Below are 19031 nucleotides of genomic sequence, written 5' to 3'. Positions count from 1 at the left end.
TAAGGTACTTACCTGGGGCACACAATATGTCAATGTTACCAAAAGTGGCAGGGTTGTCAACTACACCGAGTACTACTTATAAGTCGGAAAAATACGTGACCAAATATAGATATCTTGCCAATAGGAGCGATGCCAAGCGCTGAAGAATGATATCCCGAGAAAGAAAAAGATTTAAAATGCATTTGTGTATCAATTTGGTACGGGGACGCAGGTTACTTAAAATGGGGTCACGACTTGAAAAAAGTTGGGAATCCGTGTTTTAATGAAATTGTTAAATTGGCTGACAGAATTATATCTAATTCACAAACACTGGCTAGTTTGGAAGTTGACTAAGTACGTAATTTTATCAGTTAACCAGGCCAAGCCCGAATATATTTTCCGAACCCGTGCAGTCACACCATTCGCTAAAAGCCGTGCACGCATTCACTGCACACGAGGTATACGCGCGTATTGTATCGATCGTGTGGAGTCGCCTTTATAGTCGCGCACGCTGTTTCGGTCGTCCGCGGATGGAAGGGACAGGGAATCGACAGGACGAAAACGGGCGCGAGCGGCCGGCCGGGGCGGGGGAGAGATCCCAGTGCGCGCGAACGAGACAAAAGCACAAAATATACCACTCGCGCTCGTGACGGCGCGGCGAACGCACGCGGGTCTGCTCTGCGTTTCTTTTATTACTCGTCTCGCGAAAACGTGCCTTCGTCTCGAACACAAGATTATGTACAAAATCGCCCGCCTTTCGTTTCACAATATTATCACAAGCCTTCGGAGGCGTCGCACCTTTCGTCCTGTGTCACAGTTGTCCGCGTAAACGTAATAATTAAGTGATAAAATAAGCTAGCCGTTCTAAGTCGATGTTATTTTCGGTGCAGTTTCGTCGAGCGCTGCAGTCGGTCCGTGTGGTGTGTGTGGATTCCCGAATTTCTAGCTGTCTTTTTTGTGTAGCCAGCCAATGAATGCAGCAGTGTGTCGTTTGAGTGTATATTTTATAAAATTTTCTGATATTTTGTGGATGTGTTGTGTGTTTGGTGCGTTCGTCCGTAAATGCTTTATTCGGCCGACTTCAGTGTTTATTGTATACCTGCTCTGGAAATAGAGGAACTTAAAGTAAACACCTATGCTGAGCTTTACAAAGATCCGAGAAACCGCATTAGTGTCTACGGTAGTTAGAACTTAAAATGCATTATTTTTTAGCCATAACTTCACTGCATATTAACAAGTGAATCATTGTTTGAAGGTTTTCAAAGAAAACTTAGATATTTTTAGTGTTAATTACCGAGTTTTCATTAAATTTAATACTTCACTGATAATAAGTTTAATAAATAATATAGTGCCCGGTGTGTATGTTATATAATATATAATTCGATCTCGTAACAAAATGCTGTCAAATAAGAATGGTGAAATCTCCTTTAGGATGAAGTACCTATTATTATAGTTTTGCTGATCGATTTAAAGAAAATGGTGCAGTAGGCAAATTTGTCGCGTGAGACCACCGCATCCGTCCCGGTGTGGTCTCCGCAGGATTCGAGGAGTCGCTTCCGTCATCAGCGCCGAGTGGATCGCTCTTTGGAGCCAATAACATAGTCCCGATGCGCTGCGATGTCGTCGGAAGTGACAATGGCCCAGGAATCGTCTTACACCGCGAATGGAGGTAAAAATATACACATTATTTTATTATAACTAGGAACACTGAAAACACTTTTTTAAACAACCACTAAATGTCGATAAAAAATCGTAAATAAACACGCATTTGCCACTGCTAGTATTAGGTAGGTAATCATTGTGCTTTATTATAATGCAAGTAATAGATACGCTTAAATTGTAAAATAACAGGCTAACCTCACCATCCCAATAACAGACCCTTCCCTGCCTAATTCCGAAGCGCATTCAATTATTCCAAGAAGTGACCATACACCATTGTCTTTTAAATATTATACAGCTCTACGCCATCATAAACAAATTTAGGTTAATATAGGTAAAGCAATAGGTGTATTCACTGACTCTGTAGGCACTGCTGTTGTGGTGGTATTTTTGATACCATAGAAACATACGTACACACAGCAAACAATTCTAATACATCCGCAAATCGCCTATGCACTTTATTCCAATTTAGCTATTATTATCATTGGTACAGTTCGTTTATGAGGAATACAGCGGAAAACTCATTTTGAAAATACCTGATATACTGGATTATTTGTTAGTTTGGGTTAGGTTTGGTTAGATTAACCTAACAAATAATTCAGTATATCGGCTGTTTTCAAAATGTGTTTTCCGCTGTATTCCTCATAACCGAACTGTATCTTATCATGTTTATCATACTTTGCAATATGTGTTCATAATCAATGGGTATAAGCATGAAAAATCCAAGGTTTGTGAAGTCCGTAGGTACCCACCAGCGTTCATTACAATAAATTTCTTTTGTAGTTTATGAAGGCCATGCTTGTTTCGGGGATTTTTACGATGGTTTTCGTTTTCAGATTTCTATTTTTAACTTTTTTGTTATTACATTGGACGCTAACGACGCGCCCAGCGCGTAACGATCAAGGTGGCCATTCGATATAATTAACATTTGATTTAAGTGTGGTAATTAAAAAGTAATTATCTGGTCAGCAGTGAATGTGTTCAGTGAACGCTCATTTAAATATAAGTACCTATTCTCTGATATAACGAGTGCCGCTTATAACGAGCAAATTCAGTCGGTCCCATCTTCCTCGTAATAACCAAGTTCGACTTCCATAAAAGTTTCTTTAAAAAAAACTCAATTGCCACCAGTCATCACGATAATAATACTTACCTATGTAATGTTTTGCAGTTTGCATCAATTTTCATATTATGTTGAGCCTTATGCCGGGTCCACACTGGTGACATGTCGCGCGACAACCTCGTTAAATTTTACGATAATTATCATACTTATCGTAAAATTTAACGAGATTGTCGCGCGACATGTTGCCAGTGTAGACCCGGCATTATAATTGCTAATACATATTGATATTATCTATAATATAATTTGCTTAATCTTATTATTAGGGTTAGCGATTCCGGTGTCTTTGAATCCTGCTATCTAAAATAACATCAATATAATATTTATATCAATTAAATGCGGCGTGTGTGTAACTTGAAGGTACCAGCTACTTAATTTATAAAATAGGTTTATCACGTGTTTCGCTCACATGGTGAGATTTTGAAATATGTGCAGGTACCAAGAATGATAACCTAACCGAACCTAACAAATTTTAATAATCCAGTATATCGGCTATTTTCAAAAATTGTTTACCGCCGGCTTCCACTGAACTGACTAAACAGACAAGCACCCAATTTTGTTCCGAATTACAATCGCGCTACCCTAGCAGGTGACATTGTGCCTAAATTTAGTTTTAAACAAACTTGAAACTAATATTTATTCCGTTATTTACAGCAATTAATGGAGAGGAAATAACAATATATAAATACTTAGGTAACTATCTAATAGGAATTTGAACTTGGCTGTATTATCAGATGTCGAGAACAAACGATGTCCGTCCTTGGTCTGGTTTTGACGTAGTTTTTTTTTCTTTTCACAGCGCGTCTGGCATGCGTTGCTTAATTTGTGTTTCGTCATTCTTTTTAAATTTCAATGTCAATGCCATTTATTTTATTTCGAATGATAAAACGAAAAAAAATCGGCGACTTGCGTAATGGCGAAACATTTTTTTGTTATTTAATTTTCACGTGAAATAAAAATATATCACCAACTTTTGTTTTGCTCGCAACGGCTTATTATATATATTGTTAATATAATATATGAATAATGATTTTATTGCCTATTTGTTTATTATTCGCTTGACATTCTTTAAGTTTTCTCTACCCACAATATAATTTTAGTTTTAATGATAGCATACCTATTACATTATTATAGTCGCTTATATTGTATGTCATCTGTCTACGTAATAAATGTTGGCAATGTGGCTAATTTTTACTAATAATAAATAGGTACCTATGAGATGTGTTATATTATTATTGTCATTTTCTCTCACAATGGATAATTTATTGTAGGCACAGAACAGATTAAGGTGACGCATCAGTGAAACGCCAAATAATTTCCAACTGTAGGCGCGACGAAATTTTGGACTCGCTGCCATTCACTGAGAGAATCTCGAGCCAGAAGCACGTCACTTTGCTGCGTGATGGCGACGGGTCAATTAATTCTAAAATCGTGTAAAGATGACTAAAAACGTTACCCATTTACTTTAAAAAGAAAACATGTCAATGAATATATTATTATTGTTACTAATAGAACAATAAATAGAACATAAAATGAACGTATGTTTGATTTATATGAAAAATAATATTACGTTTGACAGGTGTCATTTGCACCCGCGACCCGCAGTCCGCGCATCGCCTAGCAACGATCTTTTTAGACCGTGCCTCAACTAATGCATGGCCTTAATAAATATAAAGCCATCGCCGTGGACCAATATTTTGAAGCAGGGTATTTTAGTGCGGTCAAGCCATAAAACCCAAATATATACCTATAACAAACCATGCCGACGCATTCAATATTGGATGTACGTTACATTTACGTAACAAACTAATGCATATTAGTATTATCATACAGACGTAACCATTGAAAATAACATAATCTAACACGTGTTTAAGATTAGGTATCCGAGGTATCCTATATTTTTCCACACTCGAGATCCGTTGCCTGTTATAATACCACCCAAAGTAGGGTAAGCCAGTTCCCGGTGTTCCCTGGTGGTGAGTTACTTAAGCCTAGTTCAAACCAACATATCACAAATATCATAAAATCGTCTTTTACGGCGGACAGATAAATTTGTACTGTTTCATCGAGAGTAGCTACGCGTAGTCCCGTTGAATATTGTTTTGACACGTTACAAGTAGTTATTTAATAATAATGTTAACCTAACATTGCATATTTTGTTGGTCGAAAGACAAATAAAATCTTTGAAAAGTTTGGATACTGAGAACACTAGATTGATGGGAACTGGCTTATCCTACTGGGTGAGGTACGAGGGTGGGTCAATAAGTCCTTAGAAAAGCCGACAGGTGGCGCGACTAGTACTGTAAGCGGTTTGTTTTCATGCAGCGGCACTACCGATTCAGTATGCTGCGAAGTTTCAATCAGATTGGTCGGGTTGTTGTGTGTTTCTCGTACATTTAAAAAAAAAATTTGCTTGTGGAAAATGGAAAAATGGAAAATGGAGAAAATTGAGTTTAGAGCTGTTATTAAACATTTTAATATAAAAGGGTTAACAGCAAAGGAAATAAAAAATGAGTTGGATTTAGTTCACGGCATATCTGCTCCTTCACTTGCAACTATTTATAACTGGTTAAATGAATTTAAACGTGGTCGTACATCAACAAAGGATGAACCACGCTCAAATATCATAAAATCGTCTTTTACGGCGGACAGATAAATTTGTACTGTTTCATCGAGAGTAGCTACGCGTAGTCCCGTTGAATATTGTTTTGACACGTTACAAGTAGTTATTTAATAATAATGTTAACCTAACATTGCATATTTTGTTGGTCGAAAGACAAATAAAATCTTTGAAAAGTTTGGATACTGAGAACACTAGATTGATGGGAACTGGCTTATCCTACTGGGTGAGGTACGAGGGTGGGTCAATAAGTCCTTAGAAAAGCCGACAGGTGGCGCGACTAGTACTGTAAGCGGTTTGTTTTCATGCAGCGGCACTACCGATTCAGTATGCTGCGAAGTTTCAATCAGATTGGTCGGGTTGTTGTGTGTTTCTCGTACATTTAAAAAAAAAATTTGCTTGTGGAAAATGGAAAAATGGAAAATGGAGAAAATTGAGTTTAGAGCTGTTATTAAACATTTTAATATAAAAGGGTTAACAGCAAAGGAAATAAAAAATGAGTTGGATTTAGTTCACGGCATATCTGCTCCTTCACTTGCAACTATTTATAACTGGTTAAATGAATTTAAACGTGGTCGTACATCAACAAAGGATGAACCACGCTCAGGACGTCCTGTAGAGGTGACTACACCAGAAATGATCAATAAAATCCACGATATGGTGTTAAGTGACCGAAGATTAAAGTTGAGTGAGATAATTGAGGTTACAGGGATCTCAAAAGGTAGCGTCATTTCTATTTTACATGACAAATTGGGCATGAAAAATATTTCTGCAAGATGGGTGCCGCGTTTGCTCACAGTCGACAATAAACGCAATAGGGTGGTGGCCTCTAAAGCCCTGTTGTCGCTCATGCAACGCAATCCGGATGAATTTTTTCGTCGCTTTGTGACTGTAGATGAAAAATGGATACACCACTATACTCCCGAGACGAAAGAACAGTCAAAGCAGTGGATTGCGAAGGCAAACCATGTCCAAAGAAGGCGAAAACCGTAAAATCAGCTGGTAAGGTTATGGCTACTGTATTTTGGGATGCACGTGAAATTATTTTCGTTGACTATTTGGAAAAAGGAAAAACAATAACAGGGGATTATTATGCATCTTTATTGGACCAGCTAAAAAACAAAATTGAAGAAAAACGGCCTCATTTAAACAGGAAAAAAATCCTCTTTCATCAGGACAATGCCCGTGTTCACACATGTTTACGATCAATGGCTAAAATTGAAGAATTGAAGTTCGAATTGGTCGACCACCCACCGTATTCGCCAGATTTAGCCGCCAGTGACTTTTTCCTTTTCCCAAACTTAAAAAAATGGCTAAGTGGACAACGTTTTTTTTCAAATGAAGAAGTCATCGATCGGACAAATGCTTATTTTGAGGACCTTCCGAAAACTTATTTTTCTGACGGTTTAAAAAAAATTGAGAAACGTCTTACCAAGTGTATTGAGCTCTAAGGAGATTATGTTGAGAAATAAAAAAAAAATACAAAAATAAAAACTGTTTTAATGCTTTTTTCTAAGGAATTATTGACCCACCCTCGTATTTATAACGGGCTACGGATCTGGAGTGTGGAAAAAATATGAGTCAGACCTAGACACGTGGTTTTAGGTGGACTTAACATTTCTATCATATAGTGCAGGATCCCATAGACTTGTCGTATACATAATATGCGGAACGCATTCTGACAATTGGAATAGGTTTTAGGGGTCACCAAGATATATAATGTCGATGTTGCCAGGCGATATTAGTGGTCAATTTTTTTTTATTGAGGTTTTAATTTTTTTTTCTTATAGTCCACCAAAAATTGTTCTGCGTTCTTCAATAAAACCAAGACGGAATCAGGGATTGATTGAAAATGCAATAATTGTACCATGCCATCGGCATGGTCGTAGAACGGTTCTTCCCGTTTTAAAAAATAAAAATAGTTGGTAGTGCAATGTGTTAAAAATTATCGATTCTTAGGATCCTCATTGGCTTATATTATTGTATATAGTAGCATTTTTGTATAGAATCACCCAGATTGGTTTCTTTACTATATATATGCATATGACATTAGTTTTAGTATTATGTTTAATCCAGAAACGGTGTAGGTTGCATAATATATAGGTAGGTGAATAAATTAAATAACGATAACCACTAACCACACTAAGTACACATTTATTAAAAAAAAAGAAACAACAAGTCAAGTGTTCAAACTCCTTTAAGTATCATGATCACAGTTTTTACAAACACTACTAACACATTTGCACAATGATATACATGTCAAAGCCGATTTCTTATAACTACGTGATAATGTACAACAGTTAGAATTACATTTGCATGGTTTAATTAAATAATTTGGTAGAGGTTCATTCGTCATTTGTCTTGGATACGAAATATTTTCTCGTAACTCATAGTCAAGTTGTATGAGATCAAGAGGCTCAAATAGTGAAACAGATGAGCTTTTCCATAAATAAACTTATGGTGAAGCCTTTAAACAGTGTAAATAATACAATGAACCATATGTGCATATCACTCTTGACAAATTTAAACTAAATCCAATATTTTGGAAAATAAATTTATGCCGAAGGTCATTCGCTGTTGTTTTTTGTTTACATAATAAGTAAGTGCAAACTTTTTCCAGGTCATGAACTGATGTGGTCTCCAACAAACCATTTCCTAAAGCTGAAAGTGCATCCTGAACAAAACTCATTGACGAGATGGTTAAATCTTGTTTCTTTGTACATATGCAGTCACTAGTGGTGTCGCAGCCGGTTAAAGAATGTAATGCTGATTTAATATTACAAATATTTTCGCCAAAGATTCAGCTGCCAAATGACATTCTAAAACATGGGATTTCTTCTGAGATCCCTCAAACCATAATCCATGGCAACCAATCGTTGCAAGTTTATTCCAGAAATTAATGCCTAAAATTAAAACATCTGTATCGCGACTGTGATAATCTCCAAATTTTGCATTTTTACAGCATGAAATATAAGACAGAACATTCTAGACTCCAGAGTCTGCTTCTAAATGATTTTGATTTTACATCAATGGCATCAGTGAAAATTGATCCCTGCAATTTAAACCATTGTGTGGGGTCGTCAAATCCACCACAATGTACAGCTCACTTTTTCCGTTGATTTTTGCAAATGTGGGAGCATTTTTGCAAATACATTTAACAAGCTGTAATTTATTTTGAGGGCTCACAAAAAAATCTTTGCAATTAATCCACCACATACCTACTACATACACTAAGGGACAATCTCCAAGGCTTAGATATTATAAGCATTTACACTGTTTAAGGGCTTCAGCACAAGTTTATTTATGGAAAAGCTCATCTGATCCACTATTGAGCCTATTGATTTCCTACAACTCCTAACAATTATGAGAAAATAATTTGTATCCAAGACAAATGACGAATGAACCTCTGCCAAATTATTTGGTTAAACCATGCAAATGTAATTCTGACTGCCGTACATTATCACGTAGTTATAAGAAATCGGCTTTGACACGAATATCATTGTGCAAATGTGTAAGTATTGTTTGTAAAAACTGTGATCATGATACCTAAAGCAGTTTGAACACTTGACTTCTTGTTCTTTTATTTTAATAAATGTGTAGGTACTTAGTGTGGTTAGTGGTTATCGTTATTTCATGTATTCGCTTACCTATATATGCAACCTACACTGTTTCTGGATTGACCATAATACTAAAACTAATGTCATATGCATAGATATAGTAAAGAAACCAATTTAGGTGATTACATACAAAAATGCTACCAAATAAAATAATTTTAGCCAAGGAGGATCCTAAGAATCGATAATTTTCAACACATTGCAGTACCCGCTATTTTTATTTTTTCAAATGGGACGAACCGTTCTACGACCGTGCCGATGGCATGGTACAATTATTGCATTTTCAATCAATCCCTGATTCGGTCTTGGTTTTATTGAAGAACTCAGAACAATTTTTGGTGGGTTATAAGAAAAAAAATTAAAACCTCAATAAAAAAAATTGACCACTAATATCGCCTGGCAACATCGACTTTATATATCTTTGTGACCCCCAAAACCTATTCCAATTGTCAGAATGCGTTCCGCATATTATGTATACGAAAAGTCTATGGGATCCTGCACAATAGTAATCTTAATCGGTTCTGTGTTCGGATAAGTAAATGCCAAATGTACCTACACATAACCTACTTAGGTAGCGATGATTAGGTTAGTAACATTAATTGTTAGGTAGGTGTGCCTATCGATAGTATGGTTATCTCAGTTATCTGTATCTACCTACATTAGTCAGATGTTTTCTACAGCGGAAATGATTGGTAGAAGTGCGTAAATTTGGTCGGCACATGGTCGATTACGAGGCAATGCTTTGCCTCGGATTCGTGATTCACTGACCGCGGTTTAGATAGAACCTCCTCTCAGAGTATGAAGTAATAACAATTACGAACCGTGGGCGAGCCGGGTTCCGGTGTGGCGATTGTCGTGATGATGAGTAACATTCCGACGCAAAACTCGCCGACTATCAATGGCTTTCACTTCTCTATAAGTAACAGCTAGGTATATTCCAGCACATAACGATTTCATCTATCCCAAGTTTTTTTTAAATAAATATACCTACATGTTATATGGTAGATACTTACTTCAGCGCATCTATTCTATACACAAGACTGCTATCGGCAGCTATCAAGGGTAGATTTGTATCGAAGTATTAGCACTTATGCAACAATTACAATAAGGTAGTTGTAATTCTTAAAATAAGTGCTATGTTTTGACATCACCTCTCTTGGGTGTGCTAAATTTAAGAGCGAGATGGACAGTTTTGACTGTTTAGACGGCTAACTTATTGTAACAATATTATAAAACTTCGATACAAACATAATATGAAAAACTACCCTCGATAACTTCCGATAGCAGTCTTGTGTATAGGATAGATGCGCTGGTCCGTATCGTGGTTTTCAACTTAAGTAGTTACCAATATTCTCACTTGAGTTTCTCCTGCACCAATATTTAGTCAGTAGGTACTCACAAAATTGACCGCGCGTGTCGTTCTCATCTGCGAGTACTCTTCTGCATAGATTGCCAAAACCCGACAATGTCTTCGAGGTTAACCGTAGTAACCACCCTCAGGGACGCCCTAAGCGGGGGTGTTGTGGTTGTGCAGCACCCCAGCGACTGGATTTAAAAGGTGGGAAAATACACATTTTGTTATCAATTAAGTCAACTGAATCTCATGTGCATAAAAATAATCGTATTTATCAGTTGATCTACGACTACTGATAATTAGCATAATTATTGTTGATTTTTTGAAAAATGCGATTGTTAGTAGTTCGGAAATTAATTGAGTTTATAAAGCTATAATATTTGAAGGGCATTATTTCAATGAATTCGTTTAATAGGCAGTATAAATAATCGCTTGCGGTGCAATTTACGTTCATATTTTTAAACATTTTTATGACAAGATATTGTTTTCTTACACCATACATATTTGGATGGCGATAAAATTATGATTTCAACTATTTTCATTTCATATGTAGGTAGGTAGGGATATAATATAAGTATATTTAGGTATAAAATATTAAGGAGCGGCAATTTTGGGTTGGCACCCAGGCGGCAACAATCCTTGGCGCGGCCCTGCTTACTTTTTTTGTTGTTCGCTGATGACCTGAAACTCTTCATGGAAGTTGTCACCTTGGACGATTGTCGTCAACTCCAACTTGATATAGACAATATATTAGATTGGGGCAGGCGTAACAAACTGGACTTCAATATTGAAAAATGCAATATTTTATCATTTACCAGAGCCTCGCGAGTATTATTTTTCCAATATTCGATGCATGGCAGAGTTCTTTCGCGTATACCATCTGTAAGAGATCTTGGCATTACGTTTGACAGTAAGCTGTCATTTAGTGGTCATATAGCTATCATTTGTAAAAAGGCGCTACAAATGTTGGGCTTCGTCTTGCGTACTTCCCGGGTCTTTTCGGATGTTTCTGTATTAAAAATTCTTTATAATTCCTTAGTGAGAAGCCGGCTTGAGAGTGGGTCGATTGTTTGGGCCCCGCATCAGTTGAAATATGACCTTATGTTGGAGCGAGTTCAAAAGAAATTTTTGAGACTCTTTTATTTGAGGTTATATGGGTACTATCCGTGGCTTTATCCAACCGACTTTCTCTTAAGTATGCTTACATACTGTAGTTTAAGTGCTAGAAGATATCAATATTTGGCCACGTATTTTTTTCGACTTATACGTGGTGTGAATGAGAACTCTGCCATTCTTGGTAGTGTTGACTTGCGTGTCCCTGATAACTATCTTAGAAATCGGGAGCATCAGTTGTTTGTTCTCCCGAGGAGCAGAACTAACCTGCCATTGGTGATGCCAATTGGGAGGGCAATAACTCTGTTCAACCAAATAGCTTCGGATGTTGATATATTCCATCTACGTGAGAATGAGTATAGGTGGTCGTTATTTTATAAATTCTTAAAATAGGGTCTGCTTAACTCATCCGGTGTACTTCCTTGTACCTATATACTTAATATTTTTTGTATTTACACATTTATACTGTAGAATAACTTAATATTACATAATTACAGTATTACATAATACTGTTTTAATAATATTTCTTTGTTTCTAAATGTCATGTTGTGAACGTCTTAAACTTATAATTTGTAATGTCCACAATATGTAAAATAAATAAATAAAAAAATAAATAAAAAAATAAATTGAAATTGAAATAAATTTAACATAATCATGATTTTTTACGAACCTAACGAGGTGCTTCACTAATATTTTCAGTATGTAAGTGCACATTGTCGCGTTTCGTTTTCTTGGCAAATCCGTAAAAAATCAGCCTTGACAGGCTTTTTGTTATCTCTTACCATTCGAAGATGGTTGTGTTTTCTCCGGGTTTAGAAGTAAAGAACGATTTTATAAATATGTAAAGGACACAGCGCTCGAATAAAGGAATATCCTGTTAAATGAAGGACGGCTGGTCACGGTATCATCATATTATTATGCAGGAAAACAAAAGTTCCTTAGGTACCTAGTCGTTTCTTAGAAAACAAGTCCAAAGTATAAAAAAAAACTTTTAAAGACACCTAAGTATGTAGAATGTACTAGTACTAGCGCTTGTGTAGTTAATTTCAATTCTAGATGCCCTAATGTACTTCTGTGCCACCAAATTTTTAGTCAGAGTCTCATTTGAGATATTTTTTTACGTTTTTTCTGAACTGAATGCTAATTACGAATAGTTTCCCTTTCAGAGTCAAATTCGATATATTTTATAGCAATATATCAATCGGTCATTGGCCGATCGGAAGTGAAGTCATATCATCCTACTTAGACTCCATACGTGTCTGCAATAAGGGAAGAGCAGTGTAAATGTTTTAGCGTCAAAAGAAAACTACCGCCAATGCATAAATACTTTATCATTGTGGTCGTGATTCAGTTCATTGAACTAAGATTATCCTGCTTGCTATACGGCGCGAACTTTGAATACCAATGATCTACGCGTTTTTTTGAAAATAATATCAAAATAATGGTTGCGTAGGCAGATTTAAAAAGATTGCCTTTATTTTGCATTTTCCCACGACTTATCGCACTATGTTTAAATTTATATTTATGAAAGAAACTATTTCTAATGTTTAACTGTTTTTTTTTGACATTTCTTTGAAATTTATAACTTTTAATCTTGAGATAACATTATCTGTCATGCTTGCCACTTTATCATTGAGTTTCTTATCAGCACTGAATGAATGTGAACGTTACATTTATCGTATTTGTGTTGTATTTATGTTTTTTTTTTCTTGAAAGGTGCCATCGAAGTTATAGTAGCCGCTAATTAAAAAAATTGTAATAGGTAATACTTAATATAGTTTAGCGATATTTTGGCATCTCATCGCCTTAGAATTGGTTTTTTAAAGCATTTTTAGCGAAATTGGGTTTTTAATGCACTTCAATTTCTTTTATATAAATGCATCGAAATCATTAAAAAAACATTTCATTAGAATTAGAATTAGAGATAAATTTTTTTATATCTCTAAGAAACCACGGTACAAATGAATCATTCCGTGCTCGTTTGTCTAATGACACTGATTGGTGGATATTTTACAAACCAACACCGAACAATATTTCGTCACCGTTTTAGCAAAACCATCTATGTGTCACTTTTATCAAAAATGACTTTTAAATACCGAGTCATTCCTTATTTTTTTCTCTATAGGCCAGTAAAATGATCTATGTGTTTGGTAAACTCGCTCCGAAGTTATTTCAAAAAATAAAAAACAGCTATGTGTAAGGTTCAAAAACCACGGTTCACAAAAACAACTATGTGTATATTATAGTAACATATATATGGTATTTTGATATCGAGAGTGTAATGTTTTATTACAGTTACTAGCAGGCTACAAATAGTTTATTTTTATATTTAATTATGCATTATGGTCTTGCACGACAGTTTGAAAAATGCAAGAAAAATGAAAGATGCATGCTCACATAAGGTGATTGAAAAAACCGTCACGTCATTTCTTTGAGGGAATTTTCTCAAGAAAAGAGTCAGGAAATACTCAATAATTTCTGGAAGATGCCTACAAGGCCAATAGGGTATAGGCGAAAATTAATTTAAAAGTTGGGTAAACAACTACAAACGTCTCGATGACAGTGGCTAATTGAAAGCCACAATGACAGGTAATAAGAATCTGGTAAATAATTGGTAGTGCAACCAAAAATCAAACGGGAGAGATTTGTGGAACAATGTTACATTATGGTTGGATCTAATTCCAAAGTTCCCAGCCATTATTGCAGAGAAAATACCTCCAGGGTGTATGTGGAATCGTGTTTCCGATCCAAAATATAAATGCATGATGAATATAAAAAAATGGTCTCTGGAAAATGGTCATAAAGCAGCAGAAGTATCCGAAGCACTAAAAAATCAGTATCCACCAACCACGTAAAGATCAGTGTGCCATCACTGCCATCTGCTGTGGTTATAAAATGAAGAAATGGAATACAATAGCCACATTATTAAAAAAAAAGATGCTAGAAAACCAAAAATGAAATGACGGAGAGTACCAGAAGTATTACTGGACGGTTAGTAATCACGATGGATCTCCAAAGTGTGCTGCTATGTCCAAAAACACAGGCATCAAAAATGTATTATAAACAAAAGCTGCAACTACACAATTTCACCATATACATTCTTAATAATGTATCTTCTAATGAATTTGTCTCATCTCATCGAAAGCAGGATAATACAATGAAATAATTATAATATCGGATGGGTGTGGATATCAAAACCGAAATAAATTATTCGCTACTGCTCTAAGTGATAATTTTAGAGAGAAAAAACATCGAGATTCAACAGCTTTTTCTACAAAAAGGCCACACCATGATGGAGGCCGATAGTGCACATGCCACCTTGGAAAAGTATTTTAAGCCTCCAATATAACCACCCTCTGATTATATAGCACGTATGCGGCTGGCAAGACCAAAACAACCTTATAAAATTATGGCATTGATTTTTAATTTTTAAGAATTATGGATAAGATTAAATCTGGATTAAATTCAATCAGAAAACGAATCGGAGATCCTGTTGTATATGGTATTAAAATGTTAAAGTATCTACCAGATGGAACAATCTTTTACAAACTCAACTTTATCTGTGCAACCGTTCGATGGCTTTTGTAATGTATATAATGAATCATTGCCAATATCGCAGTCGAAATACATACATCTTCAGGAATTAAAAAGTGTAATAGAGAAAGATCACCATTATTTCTACGATAACCTAACATTTAAACCTGCTAATAGAAAGTAAACGAACTAATAAATATAATATCATCTCAATATTGTATTAATATTTAATAAAATGATATTGCAATTTATCACTAACGCTCTATGTATATTTTAACTATTATTTATGTAACAGTTTTTCATGACTGAAAATTTATTATTATTCACATTTTGGTGAATAAATTAAACTATGTGTATTTACAAAACGATCAAAACAACTTATGTGACATCACAAACTGTATTTTTATTATTTTTGTATTAAAAATAAAAGATTTTTGTAAACAAAATAATAATCTTAGACCATCTTCTGATTATAATAAAGCAATCTTCATAATTTTAATGTTTAAATGTAATATTATTTTTTTATTCAGTTTTATCCTTCTCCTGCACAATTTGAGAAAGTGCACATAGATGGTTTTGCTAAAACAGTGACGATTTTTTAAAAAGCTATGCAAAAGACCTTTCGATTGTCGAAAATCCAAACACCGCCGGGGGTAGCTATATTTACGCTTACGTAGACATTATAACTCGATATTTTCTGGATAACCGTTTTTTGCCACTCTGTAGTTTATGACTTGGATTTTAAAAAAGTACGGTTTGGGTTGTCTAATCTCCACAATTCGGAGCGATCGCTGCTTAAGTGCAGTGTCTGCCTTTAAATAAATACAAACTCTCCTGAATTAAATGAGTACCTAATATCGCAGGATTAGTCTTTTAATATATTCAAATATAGTGTATCTCTCACAATGTAAAATAAATTAAAGCATTGAAAATATAAGGAAAATAACTTTGTGTTTCGTCTCCTGAAGAAGTCCCATATTGCCGCTTTCGACAAACCAATCATAAATTGGTATGCGGCTATTTTATTGTGAGGGAGGCCTCCCTAATCGGTTTTATCGGAAAATTCCTACTAGTCCCAGCATTGAAGGGGAGTGGAATGGTTGACGGACGTTCCAAAAGTGACGTTGTTACCGAATGTTGCCAAAGCTCGTCTATAAACATTGATTTCTCCAAATCATTTATCTTTAATCCATACGAATGCATATAAATAGGCACTTATAAATCAAGCGTCGCATCTAAGAATCCCTGTAGGTTATGCAGTGTGCTAGCATCCCGTAACTCCGCCGTACACACTTCTTGGGCGATATTTAGCGACATCCAAATTGACTAAATACTGGCTTGTTAGTTATAACAGGTATGCTTAGGTATGCTTAAGTATGCTTACATACTGCAGTCTGCAATTTAGAAGAGATCTTTATTTGGCTACATATTTTTTTCGACTTATACGAGGTATAAATAAGAACGCTGCCATTCTGAGCAGTGTCGACCTGTGTGTCCTTGATAACTAACTATCTTAGAAATATAGAGCGTCAGTTGTTTATTCTCCCAAGGTGCAGAACCAACCTGCCACTGGTAATGGTGATTTAGAGGGCGATAACTATGTTCAACCAAATTGCTTTGGGTGTTGATATATTCCACTTGCGTGAGGGTAAGTTAGGTGGACGCTATTTTATAAATTCTTGAAATAGGGCCTCCTTAGCAAACTCGGTGTACTTCTTTGAACTTATATAGATGTATAATTGTATTTTCACTGCTTTTGTATATTTATTATTATTATGTTCTCTTTTTATAATATTTTCATGTGTATCGCTTTTATTATTATTTTTTCTTTATTAGTAATAATGTTTCATGTCATGTTGTGAATGTCTTAAACATATATTTTGTAATGTTCACAATATAAATGAATTGAATTGAATAATTTGTAAGCCTCTAGGGATATTCATAGAACGTATCCGAGGCAGGCTCAACTCTAATGTCTGTTCGAGATGCTACATACAGCGACAACATATTTTCCCAGAAGTTATATACTTTTTCACTGCGTACTATATGGGTGATATTATAAATTAATTATTCTAAAAATGAATTAACATAAATTACGATTCATTTGATAAATAATTACAAGATAAAAAGAACTTTTTATAGGTATACCACGTTTTTAAATTTTCTGTTGAATCATATAAACTTGACAATTATATTATGTATTAATAAAAACTTTTTTTTTACTTGTTAGAAATACTGAATAAAATATAGAATACCTACTGAAATGTCATTTTGACTTTTCATATTGATTTCCATATTAACGCACGTATATATTAATAATTTAGTTGCTAGGACCCCCTTTGCAACTAATAATAGTGTTTTACTTTTTAAGTAAAGTACTTAAGTAACTTTCCATACAAAACAGAATTAACTGAAAATGAATTCAATTCTGCTTAAAGATAAAATAATGCATTGTCGTCGTGTTCTGATATATTCTAAAAGTGTCAAATGTCTAGCTAGTCGGGAAGTTAGTTAAAATTCTTCAATCGTCAATACAAATCTTGGTCAAACAAGAATACGAGCTAATAAAAACGTGGTAACATACTGCTTTCTTACCATATCAATAGGTACAATATCTAACTAAAATCGATGACTATTAAGTGGGTGGAGTTTATCGAATACATACTTATCTATTCTTCAAAATTACATAATATTATCTTTGTATAATGTATTTAAATTACCTGTATAATCTTACAGGATTATAATATTATAATATATGTAGGTAGGTACCTACATCAGAAATATGAATGAATTTACTGAATTTCATGAAACCGGTTTTTCTAGTATCAAGAATCTAAACGTAAGTAATGTATTATATTTCGCAGGCATGGGCTGTTTGTTGTTAGGTTTTTTTTAAAGAGAAAAGGTGCATAACCACAGTTTATACTACAATAACCATGGGTATAACTGTTTCATACCAATACTAAATTTAACTTATTCTAATCGTTCATTTACACATTTCCTATTCTAACCTTTTTTCAATTGGTTACCTACTCGTATTGTGCAAGTACCCATATTCGAATGTGTCTCATTGTGTATTTAAATATGCTTGATTTAACATACATTAAAATGTACTAATTAAGTATACAGCGCGGCGAAGGGTGGAGGTAGACGGTTGATCTGACAATAATAGTGCACACCAAACTTTGTTACCCATGTACGTTACCTATTGTTTAAATTAAACTAAAACTTTAATTTACAGATTGTGTTGGTTAGTTTTTAAAATTTAATTAAACCCTCCGAAAACCAAGTCATAATAGATAAAAATATTCGTATAACTATAAAATATCTAAAATTATGCCATTACATCTTAAATAAGATATAAGCTCATAAATATGTCTGTCCAAGTGTCTTCTTACCTCCTACCGACAATCTTATCACTCATAGTATGTAGGTACTTTATTGAAATTGAGAAATTTATTAGTAGGTAGGTACGAAAATTGAGTTATTAAAAATTAATAAAAAAAAATTGAATCACTTCAAAGGTGCATGTTAGGTATAACGTCGAAATATCATAAAAAAACTTGTGGATACGCGATGTGATAGATGTCGCCAAGTTTATAAAATGACAACGGGTTAAAATGTCGGCGAGTGGTTAACTGTTGGATCATACGATACGTGGGACTAGAACAGGGGAGGGCAAACTTTTTGGATGGAGGGCCAAATTCAAGAATTCAAAATGAGCAGCGGGCCGCAAGTAAAATACCATTTTTAGATATAAACTATTTATTATCACGAAAAATAAACATTACAAAAAAATTAATGAGAAGAATGAAACTGCTGTACTTACATTTTTTAACATTTTTTTAAATTCAGGTGTTAATTTTGTAGTTGATATTCTTAAAACTGCTTGTAAATGGGCATCGGAGATATTTGATCGTAAAGAATTTTTATTGAGGTTCATGATCGAAGATGTTTGTTCACATATATAGATTGATCCAAAAATAGCGAACATTTTTCTTGCATAATCTTTAAATTGGTCGAATTTGTCTGAATTAA

General features: G+C 34.7%; 1 protein-coding gene across 1 annotated transcript in view; it reads left to right on the top strand.

Moving 5' to 3' along the window:
• Positions 1-615: 615 nt before the first annotated feature.
• Positions 616-19031, top strand: part of jing (AE binding protein 2 jing) — a 130463-nt gene continuing 112047 nt past the window's right edge. Inside the window, exon 1 of the mRNA XM_085959047.1 lies at positions 616-1648. Coding sequence (XP_085815173.1) covers positions 1587-1648 — 62 coding nt within the window. The 5' untranslated portion in view covers positions 616-1586. The remainder of the gene's footprint in view (positions 1649-19031) is intronic.

Source organism: Rhyacophila brunnea, unplaced genomic scaffold (genome assembly GCF_057557595.1).
Source record: "Rhyacophila brunnea isolate RB1 unplaced genomic scaffold, BYU_Rbru_1.0 scaffold_8, whole genome shotgun sequence".
Lineage (NCBI taxonomy): Eukaryota > Metazoa > Arthropoda > Insecta > Trichoptera > Rhyacophilidae > Rhyacophila > Rhyacophila brunnea.
The sequence above is the reverse complement of the archived record's forward strand: the minus strand, read 5'-3'. Positions and strand labels throughout refer to the sequence as shown.